Genomic DNA, 15,388 nt, shown 5'->3' on the forward strand with positions numbered 1-15,388 from the left:
GTAGGGAGAGATAGAGTTGAGTGTCATCAGCATATTGATGACATTGTTCTCCAAATCTCTGGATGACCTCTCCAGCAGTTTCATATAAACTTTAAAGCATGGGAGACAGAATGGAACCCTGCAGTACCCCATAGGCCAACGGCCAAGGGATTGAGCAGTAGTCTCCCAGCACCACTTTCTGGGTCCTGTCCATCAGGTAGGACCAGAGCCAATCCCATCCCAGCTAGACGGTCCAGAAAGATACCATGGTCAATCATATCAAAGGGCGCCAAGAGCTCCAGCAGCACCAACAGGGATGCAGTCCCCCGTCTGATGCCTGGTGTAAGTCATCAAGCAGGGTGACCAAGGCAGTCTCTGTCCCATGACCAGGCCTGAAGCCTGATTGAAAAGGGTCTAGATAGTCTGATTCATCCAGGAAAACTTGGAGCTGATCAGCTTCTCAATCACCTTGCCCAAAAAGGGGAGATTAGAGACTGGGCAGAGTTGTTAAGATCCGCAGGGTTTAACGAAGGGTTCTTTAACAAAGGTCTTATCACAGCCTCCTTCAACAATGTTGGCATAGAACTTTCCCTTCGGGAGGTGTTACTTAATATGCCAACCAGTCAACCACTCTGGCAGATTGGATTAACCAGGATGGGCAAGGGTCAAGAGAACAAGTAGTGGCCCTCATTTCTCCCAGAGTCCTGTCCACATCCTCAGGCTTTCCAGGCTGAAAAGTGTCCATAGAAAAATGACCAGAGGAAGCCTCAGGGACATCTGGCACAACTGTAGTTAATGATATTAGAGACAGCCCCATGGTTGTCATGGCAGCCATGAAGTTCTGAGCCGGACCTGTGAGTCTAACCTTGGCATATATGTTAAAGTCACCCAGGACAATCAGCCTTGGGAACTCCAACACCAACGCCGAGACCAGTTCCACCAGCTCAGGGAAGGTGACAGTTGGGCAGTGGAGTGAACGGTACATGAACAGAATCCCCACTCTGTCTCCCTGACCCAACACCAGGCACACACACTCAAAGCTGGAGGTGTTAGGGACAGGGTACCTGACAGGGGAGATAGATTCCCTGCAGACAATTGTGACCCCACCTGTGTACCTTCAGGTTCTTTTGGGTTACCAAAGATGAGATGCAGACAAGAGATTTGCGTACAAAGAGTTAAAATTTATTGAGTAAACTTACAAGCATACAGCCAAGTATCCCCAATAAAAGTGGATCAGCCACACAGCTCTGCAGTAGCTAGTGTCGGACTGAACACCCCATTGGGCACAAGAAACACTTTTATAGCATAAAAATTGGCATACAACTATTAGGATTACATAAATGATTAATGAGCATATAGACATCAAAATAACATATCATGGCACCTGTTGCCTATAATTGGCTATTCTGACCTTGTCACAGGACACCTTCAAAAGCAGACTAATTGCTAGAAAACTATATTATCTTCACTGGAAGTACCCTGGCATCTTTCCTTGGCAAACTATATGCTTACCATATCTTCTCTATCTTTGCTAACAAGCAGCTGCTGCCCTATCTGGTCATTGACCGTCCCTTGACTTGTCCACCTGTGGCTAACGAGCAGCTACTGCCCTATCTTATCATTGACCATCCCTTGACTCATCCACCTGTTTATGCTAAGCAATAGTCAATTAGCTACCCTTGACTCTATGCCTATCAGCTTCCTTTAATGTCTTGGGTTAACAAGGTACTTTCCCAGCATCATACTGGGCAAGCCATCATATCCTCATTAGAACACCTAGATAAGATCCCAGGTGGTTATGAGGTGATCTGGCATACCCAAGGATGCTGGGGCTCTAAAGGGGAATACAATCCTTTAGACTAACTAACAAATACATACTGACTATATCTTGCTCTAGGCTTCTACCTGCTTGCTGGGATAATATACTGGTACAGGGTATACATTCCACCCCTGGATGGTCAAAGGACGTATCAATGCTCTTCGCGTTACATCTCTCTTCTTACCCCCGAGGGGGGCGGTTCTTCGTTGCCCTATCATTCGATCACCCAGGGTTTTATATATATTTACCCATTAAAACTATGCCAGCAAGACAAACATATGCATATCAATATAACTCCACAAATGAGAGTGAGCCCAATGGAGAACAATTGCTTCCACCAGCCTCCTATTCCCTGGAACCACTCTAAAATGGGTGTTAGGAAGGAATCATCTTCCAGATGCTTAATCTTACTGCTTTGCTGATATAAGGCTGCTACACTATGATTCACTACACTTTGTTTATCTGGGATATACACACAGCACTTCTGTTGTAACATTGCGCATGTTCCCCCCATGCTCGAAGTTAACATATCTAGGGCGAGTCTATTCTGCAGGACTGCTGCTCTCATGATTGTCATTTCTATCCCTATTGCTTCTAGGGCTAGAGCTGTGGCATTTAGAGCCACTTCCATTGCTCTCCCAAAAATGTTTACTTTGTACATTACATTTGCCACCCCTCCACCGGGAAACAGGGCCCAGGCATAATCAGCTGAGCTAAAAATGTCCCTTTGCCATCTGACTTTCCAAGCTCTGTAATTCCCCACTAAAGGGCTTTCTAGGGTTTTCTCAAATCTATGTGGACCCCACAGCAATCCCAGAGAACATCTTCCTATCCATCCTGGGGGCAACCATGGCCAGGCCTTTTCTCCACAAATCCAATAACTCCCATTAGGGGCTACCCAGTTAATGCCAGGATGCAGAGTCCAACTAGTACATATCCAGCCCTGCTCACTATCACTGGGACTGGGACATGTATGCACTGCCTGACACCCCCTATTGAAGCCCACTCGCCTCTGGAACTTAGCTTCTGTTCTATTGTGCTTTACTTGTTCCCAACAGACTTCAGGCTGTGGTGGGGCATTTACTCTCAAGGGGGTAACCCATCCTAACCCATCATGTAACTGCTCAAAACCTCCCCGGATCCGGACAGTGGCATTAGACTTCTGGGTATCTATTCTAACTGCTCTGGCTTGGGTGGCCCTCACATCAAACCATTTGGGTCCTCCCTCAGTATCATGTGGGGTGACTACTGACTGTAAGGATTTCTGCAATTGTTTGGTTTCATTTAGAAAATCATAAAACGCACACAATAAGCTTTTATTAAAATCCACCACAATTAAAGGAAAACCAGCAGCATGATGAGGCATCACTGAGCAGATCCAGCAGTCATATTGATTTTCCAGCTTGGCCAGGCTATAGCTGAGTTCTACATAGGCATTAACTTCGGACGCTGTCCAGACCAATGGAATGCAGCCATGCAGTGAGCTTTATCATAACAGAAAGAGGAAAATAAAGAACTTAACAGCATGGGCAGATATATTGCGACAAAACCCCCTCTATTTGTTGAACTTCATGGGCCACATAATCCCATGTGCATAACTTCCCACCCCCCAGACCATGTGGTTGCCCACATGGCTCTTCCCCATCGTGGGTTCCAGGAGGTTCCAGTTCAAGCTGATTTCTGCGGCCACAGGCAGGGTGCCAGGATTCCTCTCCAGGAACAGCGGTATTTCCTTGGCAGCACACAACAGGTCTTCTGCTGAAGAGGCCATCCAGGAATCTCTTTTGCTGTTAAGCCAACGACTTCCAGCAGCTGTGCCCACACGTGCCCCCCTGCTTCCTGAAGCGAAGGAGGATTCACGAGCCGCTCCATGGGTGACCCTCCCCCCAGGAGCCCTGTCTGACTGAGTAGATGGCTGGCTTCTTCCAGGTTTCTTCCTTTCCAGTGCTTCCAATCTGACCTGACTGTCAGCAGTTTGATTTGCTGTTTCAGACTGCTGGTTCTTTCGATTAGGGCGGCTGCTCTTGGAGGGTAGATCCAAGCCACCCCTTTCTCTTCTGCCCATTTCTTTACTTCTTTAATCTCTGCCCAGGGGCTTATGTAGATATGCAGGGGCAATCTTGTCTCACCTGTGATCACTGCCCAAACAGCACACCATTCAGCCCCCTGACTCGGCTGACCTTGCTCTTCTTCCCAAGAGAGGGTTTGGTCTTCTGGCTGGTAGGCAACGGCCACTCCCTGCTGCAAGCCAGCATCCTCCCGCGAGTCCTTATCAGGGGGAATCTTCTTTGCAATTAGCTGGCCCAACCCTCCCAGGTTGGCAGCGAGAAATTGCTTTTGCCCTTTTCCACAATAACTCAGGGGCTCAAACAAATGTAGACAACCCTCCCTGTGCCTTTTAACCTTCACAGGGCGCAGGGTGCTTGTTACGGCTGGAATGCGCCCAGGGACTGCCCCCACCATAGGACTTGCTTCTCCCTTTATGGGATCATCATGGCGCATCCCAGGGGCGATGTCACTGGGGGATTTTACCTCACTCATCTCTGCAGGCACTGGGAGCTCCACTTGGACTTGAACTCCCACCTGCTTCTTCCCTTTCGCAGCAGGCACACACGGGTTTAAGACATCTGTTGGCAGCAGCCCTTCTTGCACACACACCTCCAGCTTTACCTCTGCCACGGCCGGCACACAGGGAATGAAGGGCGTCTCTTTCGACACTGTCTCTGTAACAGGAGCACACAGAACACAAAGATCTGGTGGGCACGCCCCCCTCCCTGCTCTGTTTCTCTAGCACACAGAGTGAAGGGAGCCGGCAGCAGCTGCCCATCTCCCACACATTCCTTCTCCGGTATTTGCTCGCACGGAGCAGAGGAATTCATCGGCAGCATCCCCTCGTCAGCCCCTACTTGAACTTGCTCTAAAGTTTCTTCCCTTACCAGGGGATTTGCTTCCAGCTCTCCACAGTCCTCCCCCCTGGCAGGCTCTGGCATACTCACAGTTTCTTCTTCTTCCTCCGTTACTGACGGCAACTCTCCGCAGTCCACCCCCCTGGCAGGCTCTGGCATACTCACGGCTTCTTCTTCTTCCTCCGTTACTGACGGCAACTCTTCGCAGTCCACCCCCTCCAGCAGCTCATACACCATCTGGGCCTCTTCAGCCACCCCAGCTTGGGTGCTCTGCAGCTGGACGTTTGGGTCACTCTTGATCTCTTGCCGTGGCTGCACAGATAAGGCTGCCACCTCACAGGGGGTCTCTTTCTCTTCAGAGAGGCTCTCAAATATCTCTCCGCTTTGCTGCCAGGGCTCCGGCAGGGCTCCCATCCTCTCATATGGGGCTTCCTCCCCTTCTTCAGACACAACCACCCCGTCTTCTCCCTGGCTCTCACCCTCCTCCTGTTCTTCAACTTGGGTGTTCCAGCTGGGACAGTTAATAAAGCTACACACTTTGGTGCACGTTGGGCATTTCTTCTGGGCTCTGCGAATGAGCCTTCCTGCCCATTTTTCAGCTCTACACCACAGGTTCCGTACCCTGCTCTTCTTCCTAGCTGGTGTGCAGTCTTCCTGTGCTTCATTAGTGGCAAGACTGTCCTGCAACGTCTCCCTAGTCAGGACTTTGATATCTCTTTCTTTTCCTAGCTCATCCTCGAGCTTTCCTGCCTTTAACTTCCATTCCAGCTCCTGTTGCCCGGCAGCTCGCACAGCTATCGGCAAAAGCCAAGCTAGAGTTCCTGCACGCTATTTCTCCCTAGCTGACCACTTTTCCAGCTTCAGAGACTCAATGGCTGTCACCAGACCAGCTGGTGTACGGTCCTTTTCTATTTCTGGCCAAGCCACCGGTCCCGTCAGGACAGATATCTTCTTGGCCACTGGCCAACACATTTCATGTTGCGGCCAGTCCGGGAGACGATTTTGGACTTCGACCTCCGTCACTTCCTCTTTCCCCCTGAATCTAAACATGCTCAAGTCTGGCAACCCTGCTCGCTGCGCCAATTGTGTACCTTCAGGTTCTTTTGGGTTACCAAAGATGAGATGCAGACAAGAGATTTGCGTACAAAGAGTTAAAATTTATTGAGTAAACTTACAAGCATACAGCCAAGTATCCCCAATAAAAGTGGATCAGCCACACAGCTCTGCAGTAGCTAGTGTCGGACTGAACACCCCATTGGGCACAAGAAACACTTTTATAGCATAAAAATTGGCATACAACTATTAGGATTACATAAATGATTAATGAGCATATAGACATCAAAATAACATATCATGGCACCTGTTGCCTATAATTGGCTATTCTGACCTTGTCACAGGACACCTTCAAAAGCAGACTAATTGCTAGAAAACTATATTATCTTCACTGGAAGTACCCTGGCATCTTTCCTTGGCAAACTATATGCTTACCATATCTTCTCTATCTTTGCTAACAAGCAGCTGCTGCCCTATCTGGTCATTGACCGTCCCTTGACTTGTCCACCTGTGGCTAACGAGCAGCTACTGCCCTATCTTATCATTGACCATCCCTTGACTCATCCACCTGTTTATGCTAAGCAATAGTCAATTAGCTACCCTTGACTCTATGCCTATCAGCTTCCTTTAATGTCTTGGGTTAACAAGGTACTTTCCCAGCATCATACTGGGCAAGCCATCATATCCTCATTAGAACACCTAGATAAGATCCCAGGTGGTTATGAGGTGATCTGGCATACCCAAGGATGCTGGGGCTCTAAAGGGGAATACAATCCTTTAGACTAACTAACAAATACATACTGACTATATCTTGCTCTAGGCTTCTACCTGCTTGCTGGGATAATATACTGGTACAGGGTATACACCACCTCCCTGTCCCCTGGTTCCAGGCTGCTGGAGTGCCACAAAAGCTGGCGGGCAGAGTTGGGAGAGACCTACTCCGCTTTGGTCATTTAGCCAGGTTTCGGTAATATAAGCAAGGTCAGAGCATTCATCCAGGATTAAATCCTGAATTAAAGTGGTTTTATTAGCCACTGACCTTACATTCATCAGCAGGACAGTAAGATCCAGGGAGTTCCCAGCATAGCTACCAGTGTCCCAAGGGCTGGAAGGGGGACCAGAAGGGATACAAGTACAAAGGTGTCTTGTGTCCCTTCCCCTGTAACGGCTAGTCTGCCTCCCACCACTATTACATCCCCTGCCCAATATTACCTCAGTGGCAGGCCCCCGACTACTCCTACCGCAACACATGTTAAAAGGAGCCTGATACTGAAAAATTTTAAAAAAGTTAAAACAAATGAATAGAGATGGCTCTTATGAAGGGGGAGCTCTCTTCCCCACCTTCTGGCAGTTGTTCTCTTCCTTGTTAGCTCCAACTGGCTTCAGCTGGCACCCATGGCCTTGCAGAGAGTAGCAGTTGACACCTGAGGAAGCCTGCAGATGGAGTTTTGCAGGAGGCCACAGCAGCAAGGTATAGGTTCTGCTGGGTTTCTCTCACCTTCCTCCATATGGGCGTAAGCGGGCCCTCAGGTACATTGGTTCTGTTACTGTGAATATGTGAAGTACAGCAACACTTTGCAACAGTAATAAAAAGCTCCAAAAACAATTGTGGAATAATGGCACTGACTGTTCTGCAGAATAGTTTCCAGTGGACATGAGGAGTGTCTCAGTTTGCACAAGATAAAACAGTGGGAGATGAAATATATTCTAGCAAAATTCTAAGTGTGCTCTATGTTTTTAATTGACCATGCCCACCTTTCCTTAAGTGGAATAGTTTAAGCATAGCAGGCTGAAAACATGCATCTTGGGCAGGCCAAGTTTGTTTTTCCAACAGCTAGAGTAATTGCTTAAGTAGCAACATATTGTAATCAGTCTGATGTTACATGAAACTGCAGTTTCAGATTCAACTGTAAGTGCCCCCAAAATAAAAATAGAGCATAACCTCCAGTTTGAAACACAAAAGGCTGACTTCACCATCATATGACATTGACCAGTAAAAAGGCTTTGAAATGAATAAAAATAAATTTGACACAGATTTCTAGGATGAATAATGAGAGAAATATAATTTTCTAGGTTAGATTCTCTGTAGAAACAGTAGTAACACAGAAAAGACGTAAAGAAGAACACCAACAAACATACAAAAATGTAATTTGCCATCTTTGGAGATGGCAGTTGTTGCCACTACTCACCATATGCTCAGAGGCACATGTTACCAAATACTTCCAAGCTACACAGGAAGTGGATTGGACTGTGAAAGACCAATGCAAATTGTGTTTGCATTTTTACAAATTTGTAGGGCAGTAGAGTATCTCAGAGAGGAGGTCAGGTCTCCTGCTCCCCTGGTGCATTCACTATAGCTACCTAATTTCCCTGCTTGTTAAAGTTTGATAGAAATATTTGTTGGCTATAGGAATGTTCTTAAACCATAAGGTTTTTTGCCTATTAGTGAATATGCAATATGATATATAATAAAAACCTGTTTTCAGATTTTGTATTATAAATCATATTGTATATTTTCTGTTCATGTTGTGAAATTTGTCTATTTTTGTGTAACATCTATCATCAGGTTTTATTTCTGTCTTTATAATAAATTCTGTTTTTAGACTTTGTTAGTTTTCCAACCACATTTGGTGTTCTTATATACAATAGCTTCCACAGATTTGTGCACCTTTGACTCTCTGTTTTTGTAGTCATAGTGCATCAGTGAGGGCATATTTCTCCTTATTTTGTTTGGTTTTAAATGAGCTAAATCTGCACTAAACAGAAATAATTGCTTTGATAATATCACTTGAAAAAAACAATCCTGGTTTGAAATAATAAGGGTATGATCCACAAAAAAATGTTCCTTTGTGTTGATGTGACCCTTTTCTATGCCACTACAGCCAGCCATGCCTGGACAAATTCCAGACAAACCTGGGAGGTGGATCCCACACAGCCCCCAAACTCTGCAACTCCTACTGGCCCTGGCTAGAAGGTTGTGTAGCTCCTCCAACCAGTGTCGCAAAGCCTCCCAGTCTTGAGTGGGATATCTGCACCATTGCTTGCATTGGGGGGAAAAGCAGAGTAGGCTTTTCAGGCTGGGCCCTTAATGATTGTGTAGTACAAAATATCCCTTTCACACAAGGCAACATTCAAATATATCTAGTGAGAGGAAAATTATCTACCAAGTTTCATGTATGTAACATAATTATACTCCCCTTTTCATACACACACACAAACACCATTTCAAGCTAAAAGTTCTCGATGACAGGGCAAGGAGCACAGGAACTTATGGCCTAAATTGAACTTGCATCCAAGGCATGGCAAGGCTATTAAAAGTGATTTCTAACATATTGGGAGATGTGTGTGTAAAACAGTCTCACTGTGCATCATGCCCTCTTTTGGTTGTGTATTGGCTTTTAGAGTGTGTTCAGGAAGGTCTCATGTAGGTATGCCTACATTAGATATGGGGTATAAATTCCATTCAGTTTACATTTAAAACTGGCTCTATCAAATTTGCACTTCCTGGAACACTGTAAGAACAAACACAGCCTTCCTTAGAAATTCACACTTACCGAATTTTGCGATGCACTTCTCCAACCAAAGAATATTTACAAAAAGACATATATTAGGGGTAAGTGTGCATACAAATGAATATATTACTGGAAATTATATACAAAAATGCATAGTATTAGGATAAATTCTTTGCAAAAATGTGTACATTAGTCAAAACTACATATAAAATATGTTTATTAGGAGAAAATTGCACTAAAATGTGGAAGTATTTTCATAAGGATTTTTTTTAAAAAAAATCTGCAAATTGCTGCAGAAATGTGAACTGAATTTAGAATTGGAAAAATGAGAAACTGAGAGAACCAAAACTGATAGATTTTCCCATCCCTAGGCTACCTATAAATGCTAGGGATCTAAGAAAGTAGTGATTTCCATTCCAACTTGTATTCAACACAATCAGCGCTGTTTCCATTCTGCTGCAGTTCAATTTCTGCCAAATACTACAATATTCATCTAACAACCACCACAATATCAATGAATACCAATCAGTTGAGTGATTTCCATTCTCATCACAGGCAAACACATAAACTGCAGCAATTTCTGCTGCCTTTTCTGTTTTTGTCAGAATTCTCTGATATCGCTAAGAAACACACCCAGAAACACTCACATAAGTTGTTTTTCTAAATAGTTTTGGGAAACAAGATAGTGGGACAATGCTTCCTCCTTATGAAAAGATAAGAATGCCCAATCATCTTTGTTGAAATTTGGCAGGAATGATCCCTTCTCTCAAAGGAAACTATTCTAGAAAATCCCCGTGTGCATATGAAACTGATTGGAGTTAGTTTTACTTCTATTTTTACAAAGCATTACTGTTATGTGACTCTGATCTAACATACTGCAGTAGTTAGTATGCATGGATTATGCCTTTGTGCTGGCTGGAGGCCATAGAGGATATCCTAATGATACCATGGCTAATGAAGATCGCCCTTTAGCTAGCAAATGCTTAAGGTTTGCACCATCCTCTGGATGCACGAGAATGAATGTTTCTTTGCACTCATCCATGCACATAGAAAGATCCAGATGGCTCCTGAGTTCAACCATTGGCTAATAATGAAGAATCACTCTTATTTATTTAATTTATTTAATTTAATTTATATACCGCCCTAAGCCCAAGGGCTCTCTGGGCGGTGTACATAAAGGAGTTGTGAACCTGGTTGATACATGGTTGATACATTGTGATAGGAAAAACCTTTGCTGTTATTTCCAAAGTTCGAGCCCTTTGATGCTTCCCACAGGCATCTGGTTGACCATTGTGAGAACAGGATGCTGAACTAGATGGGCCATTGACCTGATCCAGCATTTTTATGCTGACTACTATTTAAAATTATTTTGGTGTCTATAACGTGTTAGGCACTGTAGAGAATACAGAAGGAGCAAAGTCCTGTAATGCAGGCCACCATCACCATCATCTTGCTGAAGCAGCAGGCTGAGAACTATGTCTTGCATAAGGTCATCTAGTGTGTGAGTCCCTGGCTGAGATGAGATTTTAACCATGTATCAACCAGGTTCACAACTCCTTAGCCATTATGCTACATCAGCTCTAGGGTACTGTAAACTCCACTTTGACTCACAGATACCTTTATTTTCATAATGTCGAAGGAAAACATATATACTGACATCATTCCTTGATCTGCTACAGATATATATGTGTGTGATATTTGTATCCCACCCTTTCTCCATGGATCCCAAATGTCATTTTAACCTCATGACAGCCCTGTAAGTTAGGTTAGTCTGAAAGAAAGTGACTTGATCACCACAGCTCAGTGAGCTTCATAGCTATATGGGAATTTAATGGTAAGTTTTCTAGTCCCAGCCACTATAGTACAAATGGCTCTTTGGAAGCAAGTAGGATGCGTACAGATTAGATACATGTTCTGAAAATATGGGTAATGAGACCTGTAAACAGTTGGAGAGTACAGCATAGCCATTGACAAGTACATGCACATAGGGATGCTTCTGAAATTAATTCTGCCCAAATTTCTATCCAGAGTTTAGAATTCTGAATTACCTATTCCTTTTTTCATAAGAACATAGAAAGAGCCTGCTGAACCAGGCCAGTGGCCCATGTATTCCAGCATCCTGTTCTCACAGTGGCCAATCAGATGCCCACAGGAAGCCCACAAGCAGGACCTGAGTACAACAGCAGTCTCCCCTTCTGCGGCTTCCAATAACAGATTTTCAGAAGCATATTGCATCTTACTATGGTGGCAGAGCACAGTCATCATGGCTAGTAGCCATTGATAGCATTATCCTCCATGAATCTGTCTAATCTTCTTTTAAAGCCATCCAAGTTGGTGGCTGTCACTGCCTCTTGTGGGTGCGAATTCCATAGTTTAACTGTGAGCTGCAGGAAGATGTACTTTCTTTTGTCTGTCTTGAATCTTCCAACATTCAGCCTCATTAGATGTCTACGAGTTCTAGTGTGATGAGAGAGGGAGAAAAACTTTTCTCTATCCACTTTTTCCATGCCATGCATAATTTTATATTTTATATATTTTATAACTTGTATCATGTCACCTCTGGCTTGCCTTTTCTCTAAACTAGAAAGCCCCAAATGCTGCAACCTTTCTACATAGGTAAATTGCTCCACACCCTGGATCATTTTGGTTGCCCTTTTCTGAGCCTTTTCTAGCTCTACAATTTCCTTTTTTGAGGTGAGGCAACCAGAAATGTGGCCGTGCCATAGATTTATACAATGGCATTATGATATCAACAATTTTATTTTCAATACCTTTCCTAATGATCCCTAGCATGGAATTTCCCTTTTTCACAGCTGCTGCACACTAGGTTGACATCTTCATCAAGCTATCCCCTATGACCCCAAGGTCTCATTCCTGATCAGTCACCGCCAGTTCAGACCCCATGAGTGTTTATGTGAAATTAAGATTCCCCCCCCGAAGTTGAACTGATACATTGGGGTTCTTTTATTATTCTGTTTTGTTTTCCAATTTTGTACATGTACAGTTTGCCACAGCTTTTGGTTCCTTTAAGTTCATTTGTATTTTTCTCTCTCCTTTACATTAACAATATGCACATGAGGACTGGTAATGCTGTATAAGCTTGATGTGATTGAATTTGTTTTTTGTGTGGTGTTTTCCAATGTTCAGGTGTTTATATCTGTGTTAACACATCACTGCAAAAAAACAATATTGATGTGACTATATAACCAGTTGTATCAAAAGATATTTTAGTGTGATGTTTTACCGATACACAGGATTGCCTGTGCATATCAGTGAAACAGTGCACAAAAGGGATGTTAATGCAGTCATACATACGATCACATCAAGATTGCTTTATTGCCATGTTTTATTGCATGTGCACGTTGTGCCCAGAGGTTTAAAAAAGGCTCAGGTGAGTTGAAGGAATTACTTTTAGAAATGATCCTAGTTAAGAGCACAGTCCTAACCTGCCAATGTCAGTGACTGAGGGTGAGGGTGTAGGATGCCATTTGGTACTTCTCTGCTAGCGGAGAGGATTGTTACAGGTATGGAGGGGCTCACCACAGCACAGGACCCCACTCTGCCTCGGTAGGCAGCAGGCTATGGCTGGTGGTTCTCCTGATAATTCAGAAAGCCCTGAAATGGGGCATTTTGTAGGCTAGGTATTAGCAGCTTTGGATCAACATGAACCAAAGCCCCATAGATGTCCCAAGGAGTCCAGTCTTCAGGGCCCTCAGTTATGTTGCAGAAAGCCAGATTTCAACTGAACATCAGGAAAAACTTCCTCACTGTTAAAGCAGTACAACAATGGAACCAATTACCTCTGGAGGTTATGGGCTCTCCAATACTGGAGGCATTCAAGAGGCAGCTGGACAGCCCCCTGTCAGGTATGCTTTCAGTTGGAATCCTGCATTGAGCAGGGGCTGGGCTTGATGGCCTTATAGGTTCCTTCCAACTCTTCTATTCTATGATTCTATGTCAGTTGATAGCTGATGTAGCAAAAAAAAGGGAAAAGACCTCCCCCCCCCCACTGCTGCCTTCTGTCCTTACCACCATGAGCTGACAAGGCTTTGCATGTGGTGGTGGTAGATCCACTGCTCTGCTCTTCCCTGGTCCCACTTAGGACTGCTCTGCCAAGCAGAATTCAAGAGCAACAGACAACAGAGTGAACCCATGAGCAACAGACTGCAGTCATTCTGGGGAAATATACTCACACCTAGCAATGTTCTTGACAAAAACAATAGTGTGTCTTTCGCTTTTTTGCCTGTTACTTTCTTGCCTTTTTGGGGAAGGACCATTACTCAGGTGTAGAGCATCTGCCTTGCATACATCAATCCCCGGTATCTCCAGGTAGGGCTGGGAGAGAATCCAGTCTGAAACCCTGCAGAGCTGCTGCCAATGAGTGAACTAGATGGATCAATCCTCTGATTCAGTATAAGGCAGCTTTCCATGTTTCTATGTTCCTAAAAAATGCAGCAAAAGATCACTTTGGGCGGATCTAAAAATGTGTTTTCCATATTAAGAGAGCCTGTTCTTGAAAAGCAACCATTACTCACTCACTCCTTTCTCTTTCTCTTTCCCTCCCTCCCTCCACCCACCTTTTTTTTCTCCTCATAGGTATCTGGCCTTCTGAAGAGGTACTAGCTTACTACTGCCTCAAGCACCATGAAATGTTCAGGTACAAAAGCAACCGATAAAAGACCCTTTCCAATCCATTAGTTTTATTATATTTGCATAGTAAAGATTGCTATGATTTAAATCGTCAGATTCTGTTTTTAAAAGTTCAAGGTGAAAGCATGTTGCTCTTAACAAAGAATTTGGAGCTGCTGTTGGGTACTAATATTGCACAGCAAGCTTTCTGCTATATGTCAAAGACTTTTGATTTCTACTCAAGGCATTTCATTTCACTTTGATTTTTGGGAAACAAAAGTGAGGCACCAATCGATCAGCACTGATTGTGAAGGTCAGGGGAAAAACAAAAGGCATCCTTTCCTGAGTTTACTCTTAATTCTGTTCTGAAAGTCAGTAAAGTATTGTCTGGGAAGATGTGTCATACTTTTAAAGCAGAACTTTGGCATCAGAGTATTTCTTGCATTCCATGCATGTTAAAACTATTGTTTTTCTGAATATTTTTGATACTTCTGCACCATAGGCTCCCATGGTACACATGCTGGTACAATACAAAAAACATAATAGACCTCAGCTTCCTGGCCACTAGTGGACTTAGGAAATTTTCACTTGGTGGAATTGCAGAAAATCAGGGGCATTTGAGATGTGAAACCAGGGCAATTTTTGAAACTATTTACATGCCCTTCAATTGTTTTTCAGAGGAGCTTCAAAAGGTCAGAAACATGTTCCTGCTTGGGAGGAATGTATCCCAACTGCCAAGGCATCATAGTTAATTATTTGCTACACTGCATAGGGCTTTACAAAAATGTCACCCCTAATTCACCACTCCATTCACAAGTGGCAATTATTGTGCGGCAGGGAGGGGGATTTCAATTATTTATTTTTGTGGGGATTCAAAAATATTGGAAACACTTGAGTGCTTACCATAGGCCAGGGATGGAGAACTAGTGACCATCCAGTTGTTGTTACTCTTGAACTCTCATCAGCCTTAGCAAGCATGGCCAATGAAGGACCACAGGTTCCCCGTCCCTGCACAGCAGTCTTCTTCTTCAAAAAAAGGGGGAGCTCTCTCTTTTTGTTCCATTCTTCTTCATAATACTGCTGATTGGCACTATAGCTGAGCATTTGGGGTGTGTGTATGGGAGGGGTTGCCAGCCAGCCCAAAGGAGCTGTTTTGCTGCCACTGGCACAGGTAGCAATGTTATTATAACAAATAATAATAAAGAAAACAAAACACTGCACCTTTGCCTATGGTAAACCTCTAATCCTTTCTAAATTTTTCATGCATTCTGAAGATGCCCCACTATTTTGGTTCCTTAAATTTCACCTCAGCCCAACTTTTAGCCAAAAGTTCACCCGTGATACATTCAGTTCAGCAGTAAATATCATTTTTTCTAAAAAAAGTGCCCAGAGTAGCAATGAAATTGCTGCAAATCAGCAAAATAGAGAGAATTATTTTTACCAACTCTAGGGGTCTAGTGCACCGTATCTTGACATGTGGCACTGTCAGG

General features: G+C 44.0%; 1 protein-coding gene across 3 annotated transcripts in view; it reads left to right on the forward strand.

Annotated features, from left to right (window-relative positions):
* CAMKMT (calmodulin-lysine N-methyltransferase) overlaps window positions 1-15,388 on the forward strand; it is a 455,076-nt gene that overhangs the window by 379,009 nt on the left and 60,679 nt on the right. For all 3 annotated transcript variants that reach the window (XM_061625416.1, XM_061625417.1, XM_061625418.1), the window contains exon 4: window positions 13,866-13,926. In XM_061625416.1, the coding sequence (XP_061481400.1) occupies window positions 13,866-13,926 (61 nt within the window). The remainder of the gene's footprint in view (window positions 1-13,865; window positions 13,927-15,388) is intronic.

This window comes from Rhineura floridana, chromosome 4, assembly GCF_030035675.1.
Source record: "Rhineura floridana isolate rRhiFlo1 chromosome 4, rRhiFlo1.hap2, whole genome shotgun sequence".
Lineage (NCBI taxonomy): Eukaryota > Metazoa > Chordata > Lepidosauria > Squamata > Rhineuridae > Rhineura > Rhineura floridana.